The sequence below is a fragment of the Neovison vison genome, chromosome 8 (genome assembly GCF_020171115.1).
Source record: "Neovison vison isolate M4711 chromosome 8, ASM_NN_V1, whole genome shotgun sequence".
Classification (NCBI taxonomy): Eukaryota; Metazoa; Chordata; class Mammalia; order Carnivora; family Mustelidae; genus Neogale; species Neogale vison.
Window position 1 is genome coordinate 34,167,711 of NC_058098.1, and position 21,236 is coordinate 34,188,946.

General features: G+C 38.5%; 1 protein-coding gene across 3 annotated transcripts in view; it reads left to right on the top strand.

The window, feature by feature from the left end:
• PLCB1 (phospholipase C beta 1) overlaps window positions 1–21,236 on the top strand; it is a 685,746-nt gene that overhangs the window by 456,794 nt on the left and 207,716 nt on the right. For all 3 annotated transcript variants that reach the window (XM_044263433.1, XM_044263435.1, XM_044263434.1), the window contains exons 5-9: window positions 9,198–9,277; window positions 11,085–11,138; window positions 12,192–12,267; window positions 19,638–19,738; window positions 21,018–21,184. In XM_044263433.1, coding sequence (XP_044119368.1) covers window positions 9,198–9,277; window positions 11,085–11,138; window positions 12,192–12,267; window positions 19,638–19,738; window positions 21,018–21,184 — 478 coding nt within the window. The remainder of the gene's footprint in view (window positions 1–9,197; window positions 9,278–11,084; window positions 11,139–12,191; window positions 12,268–19,637; window positions 19,739–21,017; window positions 21,185–21,236) is intronic.

Below are 21,236 nucleotides of genomic sequence, written 5' to 3' on the forward strand. Positions count from 1 at the left end.
GAAAGGAAGCTTCAGGGGTTTCATATAAGGGCACTCGATCAACATTTTCTCAGCTGTACAAATGAGCGATGACTCAATCAACTAGCTGGAAGGGGAGGAGAGTGTCCCTCAGCTGGGGCTCCAAACACATCTGAGATTCACAATGGTAGAGCTGAAAACCTCTCATCTCAAGAACTTAGCCAGAGCAAACATCTTCCTATTTTCTTCCACACTGCGCTGCAGATGCTGCTCTTTTCAGAGGCTTTATTTTTTTCCCTTTGAAGAACTCTGTTAATATTCATTTTAACTTGATTTCACCATGTTACATTTTTCCCACGGAGCCAGGGGAAGGTCAAGAGGAGTTGGAAGGAGACTCGGGCTATCCTACACTTGTTACCTTGCCAAATGTGGATCCTTGAACTTCCATGTCTTGCAAATTGTACTTTCAAGCATGTGAACTCTTCCTTATGTCATCAGGGGACCATGTACTACACCAATGCTTCACTCACAGGAAAAAGATAATGGGGCAACAGTCTTTCAGAAGATAGCCTGAAGTATAAAGCAAAGCATAAAGCATGTCTGTGAAGCCCACGTAGATGCCCTAAGCCCTAACCCTAAAGCTTCTGTACTTTCCTAATTGGAGAGCTTCCTCAACCTAATGTTGTACACAGGACTCTGTGTTCTTACAGCCTGTTCCAGCAGAGTTCCAACTGCAATAAGAAATGCATAAAGTGATTATCCAAAACCCTGTAGCCAAGAAGGGTGATCGAACACTTATAACAATGAGGAAGACATAAAACTCAAGTTCATAAGACATTCATTGGAAAGCATGGATATAATTCTGTTTCATTGACACATTCATTCATTCGTGAAGTCAACTCAAGTCAAAAGTGTGGATTTATTGCCCATTGTATAAAAAGAATGGGATGCAGATCTATGAGATCCCACCAAGATATGACCCACACACTTCCTTTTTCTTCCATCTGCTAAAAGAGCAGGTACTCCTGTGAATGAATATATGTAGTGTTTTTATTCCCTTCCATCCCTCCGCTCACTGCTTCTCCCCCCGCTCCAATGATTTGGTCTCCTGGATACTGCTAGGTTCTTACCTGACTAGACTGTCTTGGAGGTAGACCAATCAGAGACCTTTGCCAGGATTTTTCATACTGGAAGTAAGGTCATCAGATTAACTCTGGTGGTGGGAGGGGCCATGTATAACAACTTTTGGGGTACAGTTGATGGCCATGGGAATGAAGCTGGTCAGTAGAAAAAAGAATTCCTCCAGACAGGAGAGAGCAATGGAAAAGCAATAAAGCCAATTCCCTTGGCATTAAGGCTCCAGGTTCCTGATGTCTTCTATTATATCTTTTTTTTTTTTTCCCCTGCAGTTTGCTTAATTTTTCCTTCAATTACAGGAAATCTCCAGGGTCCCTGAGAAATTCTCCTATTTCTCAGGCTAATTTGAGTTGTGCTTTTGTCAACTGTAGCTTAAAGGCATTTGAATCACATGGTCTTTTGGAAATAATTGTTCACCTTTTCTTGATATTACATCATTTGTGTGATATAATTTTCTAGTGTCCTGGTAGTGATAATACTGGGTCTTAATATGCTTTCTGATTTTTGTTTTGTGACAGCCTTTTTTCCTCTGAGTAGAAGATGAACATTTTGATTATAAAATATAAGACCCTCACTGCCACCCAAAGCAGACACTGTACCAGAAATTTTACCGAAATTCTAAATGCTCTGTGTAATATCCTAAATGTGGTGACTTCTCCGACAGTCCTTTCAGCTTTTAATGAAAGTCTTTATAACTCATAGACCATTTTTCACCGTGAAAAGACTCTTTACTGTACCATTAAGACAAATGTTCAACGAGATAAATTCTGATGCATGCCAGTAGGTGAGAGAAATGTGCTCAGCCAGGCAATGCAATTCTGAATGAGAAGCACAGTATTCCTTCTTACTCAAATCCCAAACCGTTACCTGCTTATGAGCAGAGATGATGGGAATGACACTGTTATCAGTGAAGGCAGTAGGGGTCTGCCAAAAAACAAAAAATAAACAGAGAGCTATCTGAGATCGTTAGGACCTTTATATGTCCCACAAATATTAATGTGTCTTGTATAAATTATTATTTATTCCAGAAATCTTTTGAAAAATAATACAATAGATTGAGAAATTGAGACTTCCAGATCAGGCACCATGGAAATACCAGCTTTGAGATTATTATCATTTGTCACTCCTTTTACTTTATTAGGGTAACCATGGAACTCATGATTTCAATAGATATTCAGTATTCCTTTTAGAATATTTTTCTTTCCCTCTCTGCCTGCCTCTCTGCCTACTTGTGATCTCTCTCTCTCTCTGCCAAATAAATAAATAAAAAATCTTTTAAAAAAAGAATATTTTTCTTTCCCAAAGATCTCACTGCATGAAGACATGTTTTAGGGGGCAGAGGCCACAGTCTGCCTTTTCTCTGTGACTCCAGATGCTTGATATCAGGTCACAGCCACGATCTGGCTGGATGCCTGGCACGCCTGGATGTCCTGGGCACCATTTACAACATGCAGTCACGTGCGGCTTCTCTCAGTAGGAACGATACTGATCGCTGTCCTGTGCTTGAGCTCAAACCTCGAACAATAACTCTCCCCTTTTCAAAGACAATAAGCACAAATACCCTAAAGGTGAAGTGTATTAAGAATTTTAATGGGAAATTTGCAGAAAGAAAAAGTGGAACAGCCCCAACGTATATAAAATGATGCTCAACTAAGCTGGTAAATCAGGGATGCCTACTAAGACCTCTGCAAGATCCCACAGTGCATCCATCAGATTTGTCAACGTTTTCTAAAAGTCTGATAATGGCAAGTGTTTTTGACAATATGGTAAAATGCAAGCTCTCCCACACTGCCACTGGGATCTTAGTGTCCTTCCCACTTTGGTGAGCAAGTATTAGCATTTGATAAAGATACACGGATTCTAAGAATTCATGATATTCACCCTAGAAAATCCCAAGGCATCAGGAAATAGGTTTATGCAAACGAGGCTTTCTGAAGGAAGAAACCATAAATGTTCATCTCTAAAATAATGCATTAATAAATTATACATTCCGATAGTGGAATAGCATAATAGTTTAAATTAATTAACTAGACCCACACATAGAAGCAAGGATACATTGAAAGGCATAATGTCGGTTGCAAATAGTTATTGGCCAAAGATGCATACAGTATGATATAATTTATGTACTATTTTAAGTATACAGGCATCTTTCCAAACCAGGGACCCAGCAAACTGTTTTCTGTAAACAGCCAGATAGTAAATATTTTGCCCTTTTGGCTCTCTTGCAAAAAGAGAGCTCTCAATAATGGCTCTCAACTCTGCCAGTATAGCCTGAAACCAGCCACAGACAATATGTAAATGAACAAACATTGCTGTATCTGAATAAAACTTTATTTATAAAAACAGATTATACGCTGGATTCAACCCTCAGGCCTTAGTTTGCTGAACCATGATCTATACCACATGAAAATAGATTTAGTATTGATATCTACCTTGCAAGACAGAACCTGCTCCTGGAGAAAGGGAGAATAATGGGTTCAAGGAGAAGCATTCTACGCACATCATAGAATTAATCTGCACTGCAACATCCTAAGGATATGTTTTTTAAAACGTCCTAAAGTAAATATGGCATGGTGTGAACGTTTATTACATTTTGATCTGTTTTAGTTACACTATTCTCTGTATTTCTTTGCGTAAGAGAAATCTGTAATATTGAAAGAAAAGAAAGATAAAGACATTAAAATATTAAAGGTAACATAAATCAGAACACTGGGAAGGAGGAATATCTGTAAGAATTCTATTCCTTCCAGAAGACTGTCTTTGTATATCCCTTGCAATGACAAGTTAAGCCAAGAAATTAAGAGGTGTGAATGCCAATGGCGGAAATTTCTCTCTGTTCTCAGAACTAGTCATCATGGCTGAACTGCTGCATGACTGGCATTTGGATCTAGAGCAAGGGTTGAGCATGTTGTGACTGAGCTCTCTTTACTTTGGTTAAAGCAAGTGCAAGTAGAAACTGTGACCTTCCTCTATCAAAGTTCAAAGACTTTAGCCCTGCATTTTGTGACTGACCTCACCCCTTCTCCATTTTATCTCTTCTAATGCCATCCTTGTAACATGTTGTTAAGGTGTTTATTTCATCAACTCTATAGTTTGATTAGTACAACTGTAAGGTATATAAATTCCAGCAGCAAATGTCCTGGGTTCAAATCTCAGGTGTACCTATAATGAACTGCATGACCTTATGCCAGCTAGTGAATGCCTCTGTGCCTCAGCTTTCTCATTTACACAAATGGGGTGGTAATAACAGAATTTGTCTCAGAGAGTAGTTGTGAGGATTCAATGAGTTAATTATTTGCCAAATGCCCACAAAAGTGACTAGCCCCTGGTAAGTGTTGAGTCCATGTTTTATACAGAATACAGTTAAGTGGAATTACTTATCTTTTTTATCTTGTTGAACTGTATCAGCCACCCTAAAATTTTCTAGAACAAAGTGACAGAGTGCACAGTATCTGAGAGTACAGGGTTTGGAGCCCAAGAAACTAATGATTTAATCCAAAGCTGTGACTTTTATTTGCTCTGAGAATATAAATAAATCTTAAAAGTGCTTTGAAACTTGGAATCTTCCTCTGTAAAATGAGGCTAATAACTGTACCTGCCTCCTTGAGAATGGTAAGAGCTAATGAAATGATCAGATGCAAAGGACTTGGGTCAGTTCAGAGTAAACATTCAGACAATACCTCTGAGAGTAATTGACAATTGTGAAACAATTGTTGGCAGTATTAAGCAAACACATGAATCTTTTGCCAAGAATGGAGGAACTGAAATGGATTTAGAAATAAAGTAAGTTTGCAACCTGGTAGGAAAACTTGCTATCTATAATGGTGTCAGTCCAGGCATCTCAGTAAGAGCGCCCTCACCCATGCGGTGAGGGAATTGCAGAACCAGTCTTGCAGAGATTAAGGTACAAACATGCCCACTTCAACTCCAGATGAAATTTCATGGAAGTTGACCTTCAGCTTTGTTTTCTCTCATTCAGATCTCTGTTGTGCGCTTTGAGAAAAGAGTGATTATAAGACAGAAAATGTCACTTAAGAAACTTCAGGGTTGAAATAGTAGAAGCGGAGCCAAGCTTCGTGGCAATCTTCAGAATCTTGTCTATCAATGTAGAAAAACCAACCCTCCAGATTGAAATAAGAAGCTATCCTTCCAGTGCCAAACTCACCAGGGTCCAGCATTGGATATATGAGAACCCTGCCAGAGAGGGCTCCGTCTGTCCTGCAGCAAAAAATCCCATAATCTCAGGGTGAGCTAAGGCTGCTTTAAGCAGCTCAGGCCACAGATTTTAGCCATGTTGTTCTTAATGCAGCTATGAGAGCCTTTTGGTTACTCTCAAATAACCAAAACAACCTCTTTATTTGGTTGGGGAGCAAGCAGACAAAGATTAGAATAATGTTTCCTAAACCGAGTCCTAGCTAGTCCTAGTCCCAAACTGAGTCCTTACTACTCAAAATGCTGTTACCTGCCCAGCAGAATGTGCAAACAAATGTTAATATGCATAAAAAATACAAAGGTTTCTTGAAAAATATGTGGATTCTGAGTCCCAAGATCTGGTGTGGAGCTTAAAGTCCTTCATGTCTACCCAACTTTCCATCATTGCTACAAGTCTACTGTAAGCCTTGCTGCTCCTAGTATGGTTCAGCTAACTTCGCTTGGGATGCACATTCTCTGTGCATGCTTCCAAATCAGCATCTGCATTTCAGCAAGACCCTCTACCTCTCCTGCCCCCAGCAGTTTATGTGTACATGAAAATTTCAGAAACACTGTTCTTAAACGTATGGGAATCCATTCCCCCAAGCCTTTGGTTGCACAATGTAGCTATCTCTGGTACCCAAAACTCCTCAGATATGTTATCTTGCTATAGCTAACTCCAGAGCACTCTGTCCATGTTCCTTCCAGTCCTTTTCCACTTTCACACACAATGTTTTCACTTCCAACAGCCAGGACCCTTGTCTCTTTGTTGACTGCTCCCTCTGAATCTGAAATCCCCTTTGCCTACTGTCAAGGAAACCAGGAAGTGCCTGGGGATTTCCACCCTCTCCAGCAGCCCTTAACCAAGACTAACAGGCATGGGCATTGCGACACTCCAGCTCCCTTGTTCTTCATCAAAAACTCAACTGTGAATTGTGGTCTATATCAGGATGGAGAAAGCCAAAGTTGCTATCTGCCTTCTTCCTTCTTCCTTCAACCCTTCTACACTTTTCCCTTTCCAGTCCTGATCAATCCCCTATAAAGTTGCCAGAAAACCATCATAATAAACCCATTCCTCATAAATCCCTGTCTCAGGGTCTGCTTCCGAGGAAACCAAAGTAAGACACATGCTGTTTTAGCTCAGTGTGATATAGACTGAGACCAGCACCCAACCAAGAGTTGGGTGATTTCTAAAGTTGCCTTGGTCACTGCATTAGTCCCTGAATCCTTGGCATAATCCCTGGGTTACATCTTTAGAACATCTCGAAAGGCTGCAGAAAGCCAGTGAATTCTAGGAATTCCACACTTGGAAATTTAGATGCTCACATTCTGAGAATGTGATGAAAGTAAATTACACTTGACTTGTTGAATGAGCTAACTGGCTGTGTGGTGAATGTGATGATGATGCTGTCCTTCAGCTGGCTTTATATAAGGATCCATAAAAAGAGCTAAGGATCTAGCAGACCTGCACTGACCAAATGCTATAGCCACAGCCACCAGCTACCTGTGGCTAACTGAGTACTTAGAAGGCTGCCAGTGCAAACTGAGATGGGCTGTAAATGTAAATTCCATACCTCACTTCAAAGAGTAAGCACATAAAAAGAATATAAAATATCTCAATTTTATGTTGATTACATGATTAGTCATGCATATGAAATATTAGCTAAAATAAAATATATATTAAAATTAGTTTCACCTGTTTTCTTCTACCTTTTTTTTAGGATTTTATTTATTTATTTGACAGATAGAGAGAGACCACAAGTAGGCAGAGAGGCAGGCAAAGAGAGGGGGGGAAGCAGGCTCCCTGTTGAGCAGAGAGCCCGACTTAGGGCTTGATCCCAGGACTTTGGGATCATGACCTGAGCCGAAGGCAGCCGCTTAACCAACTGACCACCCAGGCGCCCCTTTCTCTACACTTTTAATGTGGCTACTAGAAATTTTTTAATTATATATGTAGCTCATATTGATATTTCTACTGAGCTGGATATAACAAGGACCTTATCTTTCAACCTAAAAGGTCAGACCCAGTTTAAATTTCCCCAACTCTTCATAATGCCTTCACTTCTACTGGTGTGGAATTGGCTCCCAATAAACATACAAAATGGTACACTGCCCTCAATTACAGGTGCTTTTACTGATGCATAAAGTTGCCATGGAGGTGGGAATGTCTAAAGTTTGACCCTTAACTCAGAAACTATTTTGCCAGCAACATATTGTAAAACCCAGTACTAGTAGTTTCTACTTTTAATTTAAAATGATCAAATTTGAAGGGTACTTGGGTGGCTCAGTGGGTTAAGCCTCTACCGTCGGCCCAGGTCATGATCTCAGGTCCTGGAATTGAGTCCCATGTTGGGCTCTCTGCTCAGCAGGGAGCCTGCTTCCTCCTCTCTCTTTGCCTGCCTCTCTGCCTACTTGTGATCTTTCTCTCTCTCTGTCAAATAAATAATTAAAAATATTTAAACATTTTTAAAAAATTATTTACTTGCAAAAAAATAAAATAAAATGATCAGATTTGAAGAAATTTATTTTAAAGCTGTTAAAAAGTTATTCCAATGCTTCTGTTCTTATACATAGAGTTTGGTGATCAAATATTTTGCTTCACTCACAATTACTCTGTACTGCGTCTTCCAAGTTTTCCACCCATAGAATATAGAGGTTAAGGCCTCGTAAATTCTCTCCTAAACTGGGAGAGCTTCCTAACTGAGTTCTTCTTTTTGGTTTCTCAGCCTCAACTCCATTCTTCACATGGCCACCAGATAATCTCCCCAACATGAAATCTGGCCTCAGCTCTCCTCATCACCCATCCTGAAAAGGGACCTTCAATAAATCTCATCTCTTGCTAAATTATCTCCAGATAACTCAACAGACTTGAAAGCTCTCCATACTTTGCCCCCAGCTCTACTTTTCTCATTGCAACTTGCCCTCTTTTCCCAATTCCTACTAGACTCCTCCCCATTCCCTCTGAGTCCTACTATGTGTGCTTACCTCTGGTTTTTCTCCCAGATAGTCTTCTTTGCTTAGAATTCCCTCTTCCCTGCTTCAGCCCTTTATTCTACAAGTCCTACCTCAAATGTTACTATAATGCATGATGGTATATTATCAACGCCTTAAATCAGGAGGCAAAACACAGAAGACCAGCAAAACAACAGAAGAAATAATACAATTAGATGGAAAAGCTGTTGAACTAAAAAAACATGGTTTCTTTGCCCTCATGTCGTCTCTTAAAGAGTTGGGGGTGGGGGCATGGGCAGAATATTAATTTTGTGTTCAAAACCATTGCTCAAAATGGAATTCCAATTTTTTGTGTGGATTTGCTGTTTTCCATTTTCTTGGAAACCAAGTGAGATCACTGGTGAGTGGTGTGAGGTAGGGATTAAGATTAGGGGAATAGTGAGGGACTGACAGAACCAGGAGGAGGGAGACTGTGATGTTGTGACTGCAACTGGTTTCAAGAACTTCTAGAACTGTAATTAACATTTAAAGGTTCCCTGTTATAGCTGCTTTGGCTTGAGTAGTAAAGCAGGAAGATTACTACAGGTGTACTGAAAATATATTTGACTATATTTTCAACTTTTTTATAACTCTTTATCTTTTTATAATGCTAGGAAACTAGCAACAAGTACTTGGTTAATAAAAGGCAGTGTGCCAGTTCCCTGTCAATAGGGATTTTTAAAAGCAGACTCTGTTTATGTGTAAAGAACATTTCCTCAGAAAGGAGCAGTAACTCAGGGATTTGAATTTAATTATGTCTTTTTTACAAGAAAGAAAGAAGGAAAGGAGAGAAAGAAGGAAAGAAAATACCTTAGGCATACAAATTGAACTAATTTGCCTTCCTGGTAGCATAGCTAAAAACATGTGTCTAATTACTGGAGAGTATTTAAGCTAATGCAAGTGTGATTTACATCTTTCAGGAGTGGACAAATGAGGTTTTCAGTTTGGCAACAAACCTGCTGGCCCAAAATATGTCAAGAGATGCATTTCTGGAAAAAGCGTAAGTAGCTCTAATTTTATTACTAAGGGTGTTGCTTCTTCTGAGTCAGTTTCCTTTCTCCTTTGTGAGTCTTTTGTTTATACTGCACTGGCTTCGCACATTGATAAACATAAACTTCCCTTTGGGATTTGTTAGAGAACTGATACCTCCACTGTTTGTAATTGGAAAACTTCCAAGAAAGATCACTCTTTTCCTCCTAGCTGCACATCCGTGTTAGGCTGAGCTCCCCTGAATGTCAATGCCTTTGACACACAATAAGGAGACACGTCCAAATCCCGACAGCTGTGCTCAGAACCAAAAATTATTAATTTCAAAGAACCCTTCCTTTCTACATATGCCTGTGTCATATCAACTATTGACTTGACAAAGGGAAAGAGGAACATATGGTACTCATTTCTCTCCAGTCTTAGATCTCTGATAGATGCTATACTAACTTCCCTCCCTACTTAATCAGTAGGCTGATGTCCTGATTCCTGCCTTAGACCACCACAGAAAGTGGTAGTAAGAAAAGAGAAAAAGATGTGGAGGAAGGCACAGAATGAAAAGGGGAAGGAAAGAGAGGCAAAGCAGGATTACCCAATCACTCTGGAATTACACAGTCTTTCTAAAAATAATTTGACGAGGGAAAATAATGATTTTTGCCAAATGAGCAGCAAGGAAAACTGGCTATGTTCACTTTGGAAGCTATGGATGGCCAGGAGGTTGGGAAGCCTTGAAATCAAAACCACAAGTGCAAACGTTACTAGGTGGTCCTCTATTTTATTACCTTTTCCTTTTCCATCTTCTTCTATAAGACATACCCATCAATCTAGACCTAAGACTTCAGCCTACATTTCTTTCTTACTCTTCTGTGAATTTCTTTTACTGTTGGTACTTCATAGGTCTTCACTTAAATGTTTTTTTATGTGATCATCTCCTCTTTAGTTTGTCACCTTGAGGACCCTTCTAATGCTTTCCCCTAATCCCTTCCTTTCTTCTTTCTTTTTACCAACTTTGATTTTGCTGTCCTTCATCTAACATATGTTTCTAGAACATCTGTTGTGCCAGGTGGTATTAGTGGAAAGAGACACAGAGATAAAGAAGACGTCTTATCTGAAACATCACTTGTTATAGCTAGTAAAACCTCTAGTTGGCTAATCATTGATTGCAAATGTCCCTTTCCAACAAGTGTCTCCTTATGAATGGCTGCTATGGACATTCTAGAACATGCCCTTTGATGAATACAATCATAAGCCTTTCTGCATATACATATAGATGTGGGATTGATGGGTCATATGCAGTTTCCTAAAGTGGTAATCCCAATCCACACACCCATAAGCAGCGTTCAAAAGTTCTGTCGCTCTGTCTCTCTATCCACATGTTGCTAAGTAGTCAAAGAGATAAACACAGTAGCTATGATGACACAATCAAATACTTTGCAGTGAGAGTGAATGATCTTCAGCTATAAGCAAAACATGAGAACGGATCTCAAAAACATAATAGTAAATGAAAGAAGCCAGACACAAAAGAATGTGATTCCATTTATATAAAGTGCAAAGTTGGCCAAAAAGGTTATCTGTGTTGTTTGAAGTCAGAATAATGGTTCCCTCTGTGGGCCAGGCTCTGCCAAGGGGCACAAGAAGGGCTTCTGGAATAATGCTAAAATGAGAAGGCTCTATTTCTTGATCTGGGTGCAGGCTGCAGAGACCTGAACAGTTTGTTGAGATTCAGCAAACGGTACATACGCATGAGCCCTTTCTTAATGTGTTTTATTCTTTACAGACAGCTTTTTAAAGATTAAGTACTTGTTTTTCTGCTTCTCCAACAGCTATACTAAACTTAAGCTGCAAGTCACTCCAGAAGGGCGCATTCCTCTCAAAAAGTAAGCTACGGGAGCATTTCCCAATCAGTGTTCATGTTATTTTCTCAAAGATTTGACTCCGTGCCATGGCTCTGTTTTGTTTCTCCACTGGACCAAGTGGGAGCCTGAGAATGCATGGTAAACCCGTTCTCCCTCACACTCCATGTTCACATCAGTGCAGCTGGTTTCCTCATAAAGATTTTCCTGTAGCATCATTTTTAAGAAACAACCAAGCAGGAAGAGAGGGGTAAGGGTGGGGGAAACGTACTGTTAAACCCAAAAGGCCATTTGAGATTCAGATCTGCTCTAGGAATGGCAATCGGGCAACTTCAGTGCCTCTGTCTCTACCAAGATGATGCTAGCGTCAAAGGAGGGGCTGTGAACTCAAATGTCAAGAGCAGGAGTGAAGCCCCATCCAGAGGAGACAACGACAATTCAACTCTACCATATTCCTTATGGGACTGATGGGCTCTGGACGCTAGATTTTGTCATGTTTCAATAGATCCCATAAATTCAAATTCTTATAGTCAATCCTATTTTTAATGTAATATTTAAACTCTATTTGTCAATAAATTGACCACTGTTTTATTGAAGTATAGTTGATATACGTAAATTTTATTTTTTAGAACCAAATTACTGACCAAAGAAAATGCATGCTCAACCTTTATCCTTTGACCTGCTAGCTACCAGTAGTAGGCTTCTGTTCATTACACTGTTAAATTATTATTAATAATAGTAGTAATTACTTGTTTCTTAATAATATTATGCCTTTAGAGCAAGAGGTAGCAGCCAAGAGACAGTTACCCAGGATATGTTTTAGTGCTTAGTGACTATTTAGTGTGATGTTTTTTAATTGGGTCATCAACTTTGCCTCAAGACGTTGATTTTATATTAGCTGTTTCATTTTTTTTTTTTTTTAAAGCACATACATAGGTCTTTTAGAGCCTAAATGCAGATGCATGGAGCAGTGGATATCTTGAATGACAAAAGGGTTTGAATTCGATGCGATACGTTGGGTTGGTGTCATCTAGAAGCGTATGACCAATGTCTCACTGTGGTGATTTCACTCCACAGCATATACCGCTTGTTCTCAGCAGACCGGAAGCGAGTTGAAACTGCTTTAGAGGCTTGTAGTCTTCCATCTTCAAGGGTGAGCATGTTGCCTTTCTAAACTACGACTACTCAATATCTGTGAATAATCATACTGAAATATAACTTGCCCCATATTACCCAAACACTCTTTTAAAGTAAGAAGACCGTAGGACTCACTTAGTATTTACAATACATGGGGCCACCATAGTTATATTTTCTTTCATTCCCATAAACCCAATATGTTGATCCAGAAAGACCCTTGTTCTTTGTAAATAATGATTTTTCAAAACCACCTGGTATAAAAAGGTATTGGCCAAAAGGTATTATTGTTAAGAATTTAAATTTCTCCTTAATAACAAATATTTTGTTGATGTTCCTGGAGTGTTAGCTATTAATTATGGATTATGATTAGGAAGATATTTGAAATACAGATTTCATTGTATTCCAACCTTTTTAAATGTGTGGTTTTACGACGTGTAAGTTAATATACAATTAACATGGTAGCACATGTTTGGACATAAATATATCGACATACTCTGCAGGGCTGTGCTTACAAAGTTTTTGCTGAGAGGGGTGCAGGATCAGTTTGGAAACCGCCTACTTTGCTTGTATGGTGGTAAAGTGGATGAGAGGAAAGCCAGGTATCATGCTTTCTTTTTTTTTTTTTTAGGTCCAACACATTGGAGGCATTCCAAAAATGTTGCCCACCCAAATTATTTTGCCTTCCTTTCAGTGCATTTCTATATAACTGGCTCTAAAATTATTTGTTACCATCCTTTCTGGGAGAGTGCAGTCTGTTGTATAAAACCTTTTTCTCAGGCTATATGCAGAACTCGCCTTTCTATTGCAAATTATTTTTATCCTAGTATCTAAGCAACAAGTAAGCTCTTTCCCAAGGATAGCACTTACACTATAGGGAGAAACTTTGAGCCTCTTGGAACACTCTGTCAATGTTCAAGTTGCACTGAAAAAAAGTTAAGAAGCCATTGCTAAACTTATCGTCAGGTTATGAAAAAGTATTGAGTGCTATTATTAAATGTGTTAGCCTATTCTTGTGCATACTTTTCAGAAAAGTGAAGTTTATTAAGGACTTTGGTAGGTAACTGAAAGAAAAGAAAGAGTGCTCCCCCATTCTCAGTTTCCTCTTATTAGGGGAGAAGGCTGAAGATGCTGCCAACATTGGACAGACATGGAGGGTCTCCCCCAAACACTTTTTAAAATTTTATTTATTTGACAGAGATCACAAGTAGGCAGAGAGGCAGGCAGAGAGAGAGAGGGAAGCAGGCTTCCCGCTGAGCAGAGAGCCCGATGTGGGACTCGATCCCAGGACCCTGAGATCATGACCTGAGCCGAAGGCAGAGGCTTAACCCACTGAGCCACCCAGGCGCCCCTCCCCCAACCATTTTAACCTGCACTTTTATAAGGAAAATAAAATGAGTGAACTTATTACTGCTCTTTCCTAGATGCTTTGGGGTAGGATAGATATGCCAGTTAAGGTCCCATCATTTGCTCAACAAATATTTCCTGAGCTCTTACTACCTGCCCTCAGGCACTGAGAATGTTAGTTGTGGGCAAAATACAGTCCCAGGACTCAAGGACCACAGAGTTTCTGGGGGTGCTCCTCAAACACGTGGAATGATAGAAGTGTAAATGAGTGGGGTGAGGAGTGGTGCCGTGAGCAAAAGGAATGGTGTGGACTTTGTAAGAGAGGATGATTCGAGGAAAAGAAAACCACGTGTGCAAAGCCCTGAGGATGGAAAGAATTCACCGGTCTGAGTGACAAAAAAGACCTCTGCATTTAAGCATAAAAAGGAAGCTTGAGAGATGAATAGAAAGACATGAAAAGAATTTTTTTTCTCTGCAATTGCTCCTGATTTTACCTTTACTGGATAACATCTTATGAATATAACGACCAAAAATTTTAACTTCTTTTGAATCCAGCTGAGAGAAAGAAAGAATAGAAAATAAAGCTGAATAGAAAATCAAATCCATCAACCAATTCTCTGTAAATTGCAATTTTCTAAACAATTGGATTCTGACAATTCAGTCAATAAATATAAATTGAGTTTTTACAACCCATTATGTCTATTAAAGGTTCATGCTTTCAGACCAATATCAACTGGAGACATTTTAAAAGAAAATGAGATTCAAATAACAGGAGTTATGTTTAAATTGAAAAAAATATATTTATCTTTAGTAAATTAGATATTGTGACAATTTTCTGGAAACAAATTGGAGATTTTTTAAAAAACAGAATCAACCTCCATCATGAAATCTTGAAAGATCATTATTCATAGTAAAGTATATTTACTTCGAGAACTTAGGACTTGTAGAATTAGGATGCTTTCAAAAGATCTAAAAACTGAAGACAATTTCAGAGCTAGGAAGTAAATGTTTCCCTAAACTGAGTGATATTTTAAATCCTTGTTGTAGTTTCATATCTATACAACAGCAGTTCTAGAAAAAATCCACTAATTAGAAAAAAAGATTCTGGATACACTGACAAGAGGTGTTTTAAATACTCCACAGAAGAAAAGGTTACATAAATGGTAGATAGGGCTGTATATCTGGGAACCTTATTTCATAGCCAGTGGTCATTCAGACTAGATTGAATTGTGTTCTGTAAATAGATACATTACCAGAAACACAGTGGATATCCTGTTGAGATTTTTAAAACATTATCTTTGTGCTCATTGTTAGGGATAATTAATGCACTTGAAGTTGTATCCTGGCCAACACGATCCACTGGAATAACACATTCCTTTAGAGGGTACTCCTTTAGAGATTACAGTTTCTTGCCAAAGCTACCTTAATTGTTAAAAAGTAACACTGTATCTAAAAAGAGAGACAAAGCAATTACTGTCCTTCTATTAATAATCCAAACATATTTTCCAGGGAGATCTTTGGAGACCTTTCCATATTATTCAGAAAAAATACCATTTTTTAAAAGGTTTTATTTATTCATTTGACAGAGTGAGATCACAAGTAGGCAGAGAGGCAGGCAGAGAAAGAGGGGGAAGCAGGCTCCCCGCTGAGCAGAGAGCCTGACATGGGGCTCGATCCCAGGACCCTGAGATCATGACCTGACCTGAAGCAGAGGCTTTAACCCACTGAGCCACCCAGGCACCCAGAAAAATTACCATTTTATCCACAGACTTTCTGAGAACTGAAAGTAGTTTACTTGTACCAAATTCCCCTTGATCTCAGGCTTGTGACCTTGAAAACAGCTCAATGACATTTCAGGTTGTATTATAGTCATCACATAGCACTGGCACTTTAATGAACAAGATAGGAATAAATACATGGACAGCTGACCCCAGAACAACACGGATTTAAACCCTACAGGTCCACTTACATATGGATTTTTTTAGTAAATATGGTACAGGATTATAAATGTATTTTCTCTTACTTATGATTTTCTTAACACTTTCTTTTCTCTAGGCTATGTCATTGTAAGAATACCATTTAGAATATATATATAACATACAAAATCTGTGTTAATCTGCTAATGTTATAAGTAAGGCTCCCAATTAACAGTATTAGTAAAGTTTTGAGGGGAATCAAAAGTTACACATGGATCTTCAACTGTGTGGCAGGGTGTCAACACCCCCAAACCCCTGCATTGTTCAAGGGTCAAGTGTTTTTGTTTTAAATGATAACGCTTACCATAGTTAAGAACTATTATGTAATACCAAGGAAAGCAGTGATTGTTTTGGATTTACCATAGGGGGCACCAGGATGGTTCAGTAGGTTAAGTGTGAGACTCTTGGTTTCTGCTTAGATCAAGAACTCAGGGTCATGAGATCGATCCCGGTATCAAGCTCCACTCAGGACAGAGTCTGCTTGAAATTCTCTTCCTCCCCCTCTGTCTCTCCCTGCTTGTGCTTGCTTTTTCTCTCTCTCTCTCAAATAAATAAAATATTAAAAAACAGAGTACCATATATTTTACTGAAGAATACAATAAACCAAATGTACAAAAACTTTTCCCAGGAAGGTTATAATATGTTGCCTTTCTCCTATGCCATAGACCCAGAATATACATCCAAAATGCAATCATTTATGTAGTTGTGACTTTTAAAATCACTAATATCAAATTCTATCTTTAAACCACACTATGAATTTGCTTTATTATAGTAATTTACTTGTAATTATATCATGTACTCTATGGTTAACTCAACTTTTGCCTTACAGCTTTAGAACAAAAATATTGAGAATAAGTTGATGTGAACACTTAGTTTGTTGGATTACAGTGTGAGTTATGGAATCAAACAACCTGCATTCAAAGCCATAGGAGCTCCATACACACACACACACACACACACACACACACACACACTTGGGACTTTAGACAGGTTTTGTAAGCAGCCATGTCCCTAGTGTTTGCATCTGAAAAGGGTCACAACTACCTAGAGGTGACATGGGATCAAACAAAAAACCTAAGTTCCATATGTGTGGCACCCAGTAAATGCTCATTAAATATTCTTTTCCTCTGAGGATTTTTTCATTTGCATATATGTGGGGGGGTTTTTCCCCTCTTTCTTATTTTTTTAAAGATTTTATTTATTTATTTGGCAGACAGAAATCACAAGTAGGCAGAGAGGCAGAGAGAGGCAGAGAGAGGGGGAGGCAGGCTCCCCACTGAGCAGAGAGCCCGTTGCCGGGCTCAATCCCAGGACCCCCAGGACCCCGGGTTCATGACCTGAGCCAAAGGCAGAGGCTTTAACCACTGGGACACCCAGGTGCCCCACCCTTTCTTATTTTTAATTTAACATGTGGATATGTCATAACTAGATCTATGGAATCTGGAAATACAAATGCCATCAGTACTGCCATCAAATTTCAAAAGAATCTTTTCCCTTTTGGGATTCTTTATATCCAAGCATGGAATTGAAGCAACGTCATTTTTAAAAAATCTAAAGTTTACCAATACCTCACAATTTCTAGAATAAATGGGCCTGAATCAGACTATATTACCCTTCTTAATTATCCCTCCAAAAATTTCTGATAACAATAGCAACAAGTAATCACTGATGATCTGTTTTGTATTGGAAGCATGATGAGGTGAGCCAAGTCTTAGACTACAAGCAAAAGACCTAAGGTTGGGTCCTATGTCCTGGGTTCACCAGCAGACATTGATTGGGTAACTATTATATGCCTGGTGGCATATTTGGGACACAAAGGAATTAAAGAAAAGGTAGTGACTTCACTCAAAAACTCATAGTCTAGTAAAAAATCAGAAATATAAAAAATATGGGGAAAACTGTATGATAGATTCTGTAATAAAAATATATAAATGTGAATTGTGAACACAAAAGAAGAATATGCCACCTTTAGTTAGTGTGGTCAGGCAGGATTAGAGAAGAGTGAACACTGGGTATGATCTTTAGAGTGCTGGATTGAGGGCTTCCTCCTGCTCAGATAGGACACAATGACTCTGTTCCATCCACTTCACCAAATCATGAGATCCAGGAAAAGAAAATATGTAAATGAAATTTGTGAATTTCAGCCTTGTTTAAGATGTAAGGAATTAGGACTTGTCAGTAGCTTTTTCACAGATACCTCTCCAAACCCTTTCAGTTCAGCTTTCAGTGATACTCATTTTAACTCATATCTCCAAAAATATTTCTTCTGTTTTCCTACATCGACCTTAAAAGCTTTTGGGTATCCTCATCAGCCAAGTTGGACAAAGAGAAAGAGACAAAGAAAGTCAGCAGTATTGAAATGGTTTCTTTTCTATGTGCTAACATCTAACTGGCAATGAAAATAATATCGTGTTTATTTAGATTATCTCGTTAATTTCTCCTACTTAATAAAAAGTCATAATCCACAACTGGCAAATAAACAATGGTTAGAGTTTCAGGAAAGCACACTGTTCTATGAAATTATGTGTATGGAATCTTATATAAATGACTTCAGCTGAATCTGATATCCCATGGGAATTCTGTTCTATCAATTTCTACCTTTCTCATAATGTACATTTATATACTTAGTAAATATTTATTGTGGACGTATTATGTGTCACACTGGAAATCTAGCAATTAACAAGCAACACACAAGTCCTAGCTTGTGTAGTTCTGCATGTTACTAAGAAACAGAGCCATACAGCTGGGAGCACAATATAGTTAGAGTGTTGAAATACCACACCAGTGAAATGTAATGGTAGCCCAGAAAGAAAGACAAAACCCAGGGCAGGAGGAAGAGGTTTTAAGCTAACAGAAGAAGAGAGAAAAAAAATAAAAGTTCAGTAAGACCCAAGTATATCAATCCTGCGTTGGACCACTGATAATAGACCTCGCTGTGCATACTGCTACACGTGTTGTTTGGTTATCTCAAAATTCTGTTTTGCAAAGTAGACTTTTTTCCAGCTCTATAAATGGATTTAGTAAAGGAAATATTATTTTATTCATTCATTCCACAAATATGAGACTCCTGCTGTTTGCCAAGTGGTGAGCTAACTTCCCTTATCTGTTAGCAGGCAGGGTACAATTTCAGAGAACAAATTTAGGTGTTTCTATAAAAGTACATTTCAAAACATATGCACTTGGTAAAAGGAAGAGATTTTGTTTTTTTTGTTTTTTGGGTTTTTTTTTTTTCGTTTAAGGGCTTGAACATAAAAATAATTATATAAACACATACCTGAAATAAGAAAACAGTATGAAGAATGTCTTTCCTGTTAACCTTGAATAAGGTTTGAATACATGCTTCCGGTTTCCATGGCAGCCCAACTAAACAAAATGACTTTTTATATCAATGACTTGCTTCCCAAACAGTAAGACCAAGAGGAATCAGTGAGAAATAATGACTAGTGCTCTCCTACTTACAAAAACTGTTCTATAATTTTTCAGGTTACTTAAACCGGAAGGAACATTCTTTGAAAAAAAAAAAAAGATACAAAATTGGAATTTATGTTTTCATTTTGAAAATGTCTGTTTCCAGGTTCTTTGCCCTTAAAAAAATTATTCAAACATCTTCTAAATAGCCTATAAACAATGTGCATATGCTTCATGCCATTGTACACTTAAAAATGGTTAAAATAGTCATTTTTATGGTGTGTATATTTTATAACAATTTTTTAAAAGATTGAAACTAAAAAAGAAAAAAGCAACCTAACAAAAATCTGCAGTACAGACCCTGGTTTTGCTAGGTCTAACTTACTTAGTAAATGTACTTTGAAAATTGTGTTAACATCCCTTGAGATGCAGAAAACTGAAGTTTAACTTACAGTGACCAAGCAACAGAAAGGATGACATTTGATTCTTCAAAGCAAGGGTCCAAATGAACTCTACAGCTGGCCTCATAGATGTTTTCTGAATGTTTACCCTGGGCTCCTGGAGAAAGAGGAAGGGAGAGAGAGACCTGAAAAGAGGGTAGGGGGTAGGATAGGGAAAGAATAAGACATTTCACTGACCCTGTTGCTTTATTTCCCAGAACGATTCAATACCTCAAGAAGATTTCACTCCAGAAGTGTACAGAGTTTTCCTGAACAACCTTTGCCCTCGACCTGAAATTGATAACATCTTTTCCGAATTGTAAGAGAACAACACAGCATTCAAACCCACTTTTTTTCAGCTTGGGGTGGCTCGGGCAGGATGTATTAAGCAATGGAGGGAGACGAGAGAACTCTTCGGGCTCTGTGTATGACAACAATGCTTCTGTGTAATTTGTTGGAGACAATCAACATTCCTACCCCAGAGGGGCAACCACTGCTTTTAATGAGTGGATGTTTGCCATGATCTGTTGCTGGGTATTGGTGTTTTAGTATCCGTGGGGGACTTTGCATAGTTTGAAGATTACAGCTAGAATAGAGTATCTTGGCTCAGTGGAGTCACGTGATGCAGGAAGATCTCTGACCGGGAAACCAGTCAGATTACGTCTTGGACACACATTAGTGAAATGAGAACTCTGGATTGCTAAGCACCCTCCCAGAGGAAAGTCATTTGTTTTTATTTTAGAAAATATATAGCCATTCCTTTAAAAAAAAAAAGAAGAAGAAGAAGAAGAAGAAAAAAGAAAAGAATGAAAAAAAAAGAAAAGAAGCCAAAACACCAGGGTAAATGCAGGGCAGTAGCCATTCACCTTTCCTGGTTCACTGAAATCCACAGGGTGACAGAAAATCAACCAAAATATATCAACAAAATAAGGATTTTTTTTTTATATATGGAAGACAGGCCAACAGTGCTAAGAATGACACTGGATATACTCACTTTGTGATGTTCATTGCTATCAACGATGTTTTGAGCATCAGCCATATAACTGTACCGTTGAACTTGGCTTTGGGTTGTCAACAGGGTTGAAATGGGAAACTTGAACCACACTATGTTGAAGACTTACAGATTTTTGCTGAAGCATAACTTAATGAAAATTAAAATGTACCCAGGTTGTTTACTTTTTTTTTTTTTTTTAAGTAGTGAGTAATAAATAGATCTCTAAATGATGAGGTGGGATGTGGGAATTTGATGACTACACCAGAAGGTTAGTGTCATAATCCAAAAAACAACCCATATGTGCTGTGTTCAGTTGAGAGTGGTGTAGCTTTACACACAAGATGCGCTGTTTTCCTGTGGATTCTCTTACGCATCTGGTGTACTTCAAGGGCATTGAGATTTAGTGGCAGGGATTGCAAAAGTTATTTGCACCCCATAGAATGCAGCAATTGTGATGATACGACACACGTTTTCCAGGTCAGATGGGAATGTCCAGATAGCTTACCAGGGGTGGGAGGATTTTGTTTCTCTATAGTTAAGTGCAAATATATGAATGACATTTGGTGGACCAGTATTCTAATTTCTGGTTTTTAATTGGTTTTAGTGGTGCCAAAAGCAAACCATACCTTACTGTTGATCAGATGATGGACTTTATCAACCTTAAGCAGCGAGATCCCCGGCTAAATGAAATACTTTACCCACCTTTAAAGCAAGAACAAGTCCAAGTATTGATTGAGAAGTATGAACCCAACAATAGTCTCGCCAAAAAAGGTCAGTCCACTTTGCCCCACACTGTAGGGAAGCTGTGGTTTCTAATTGAGAA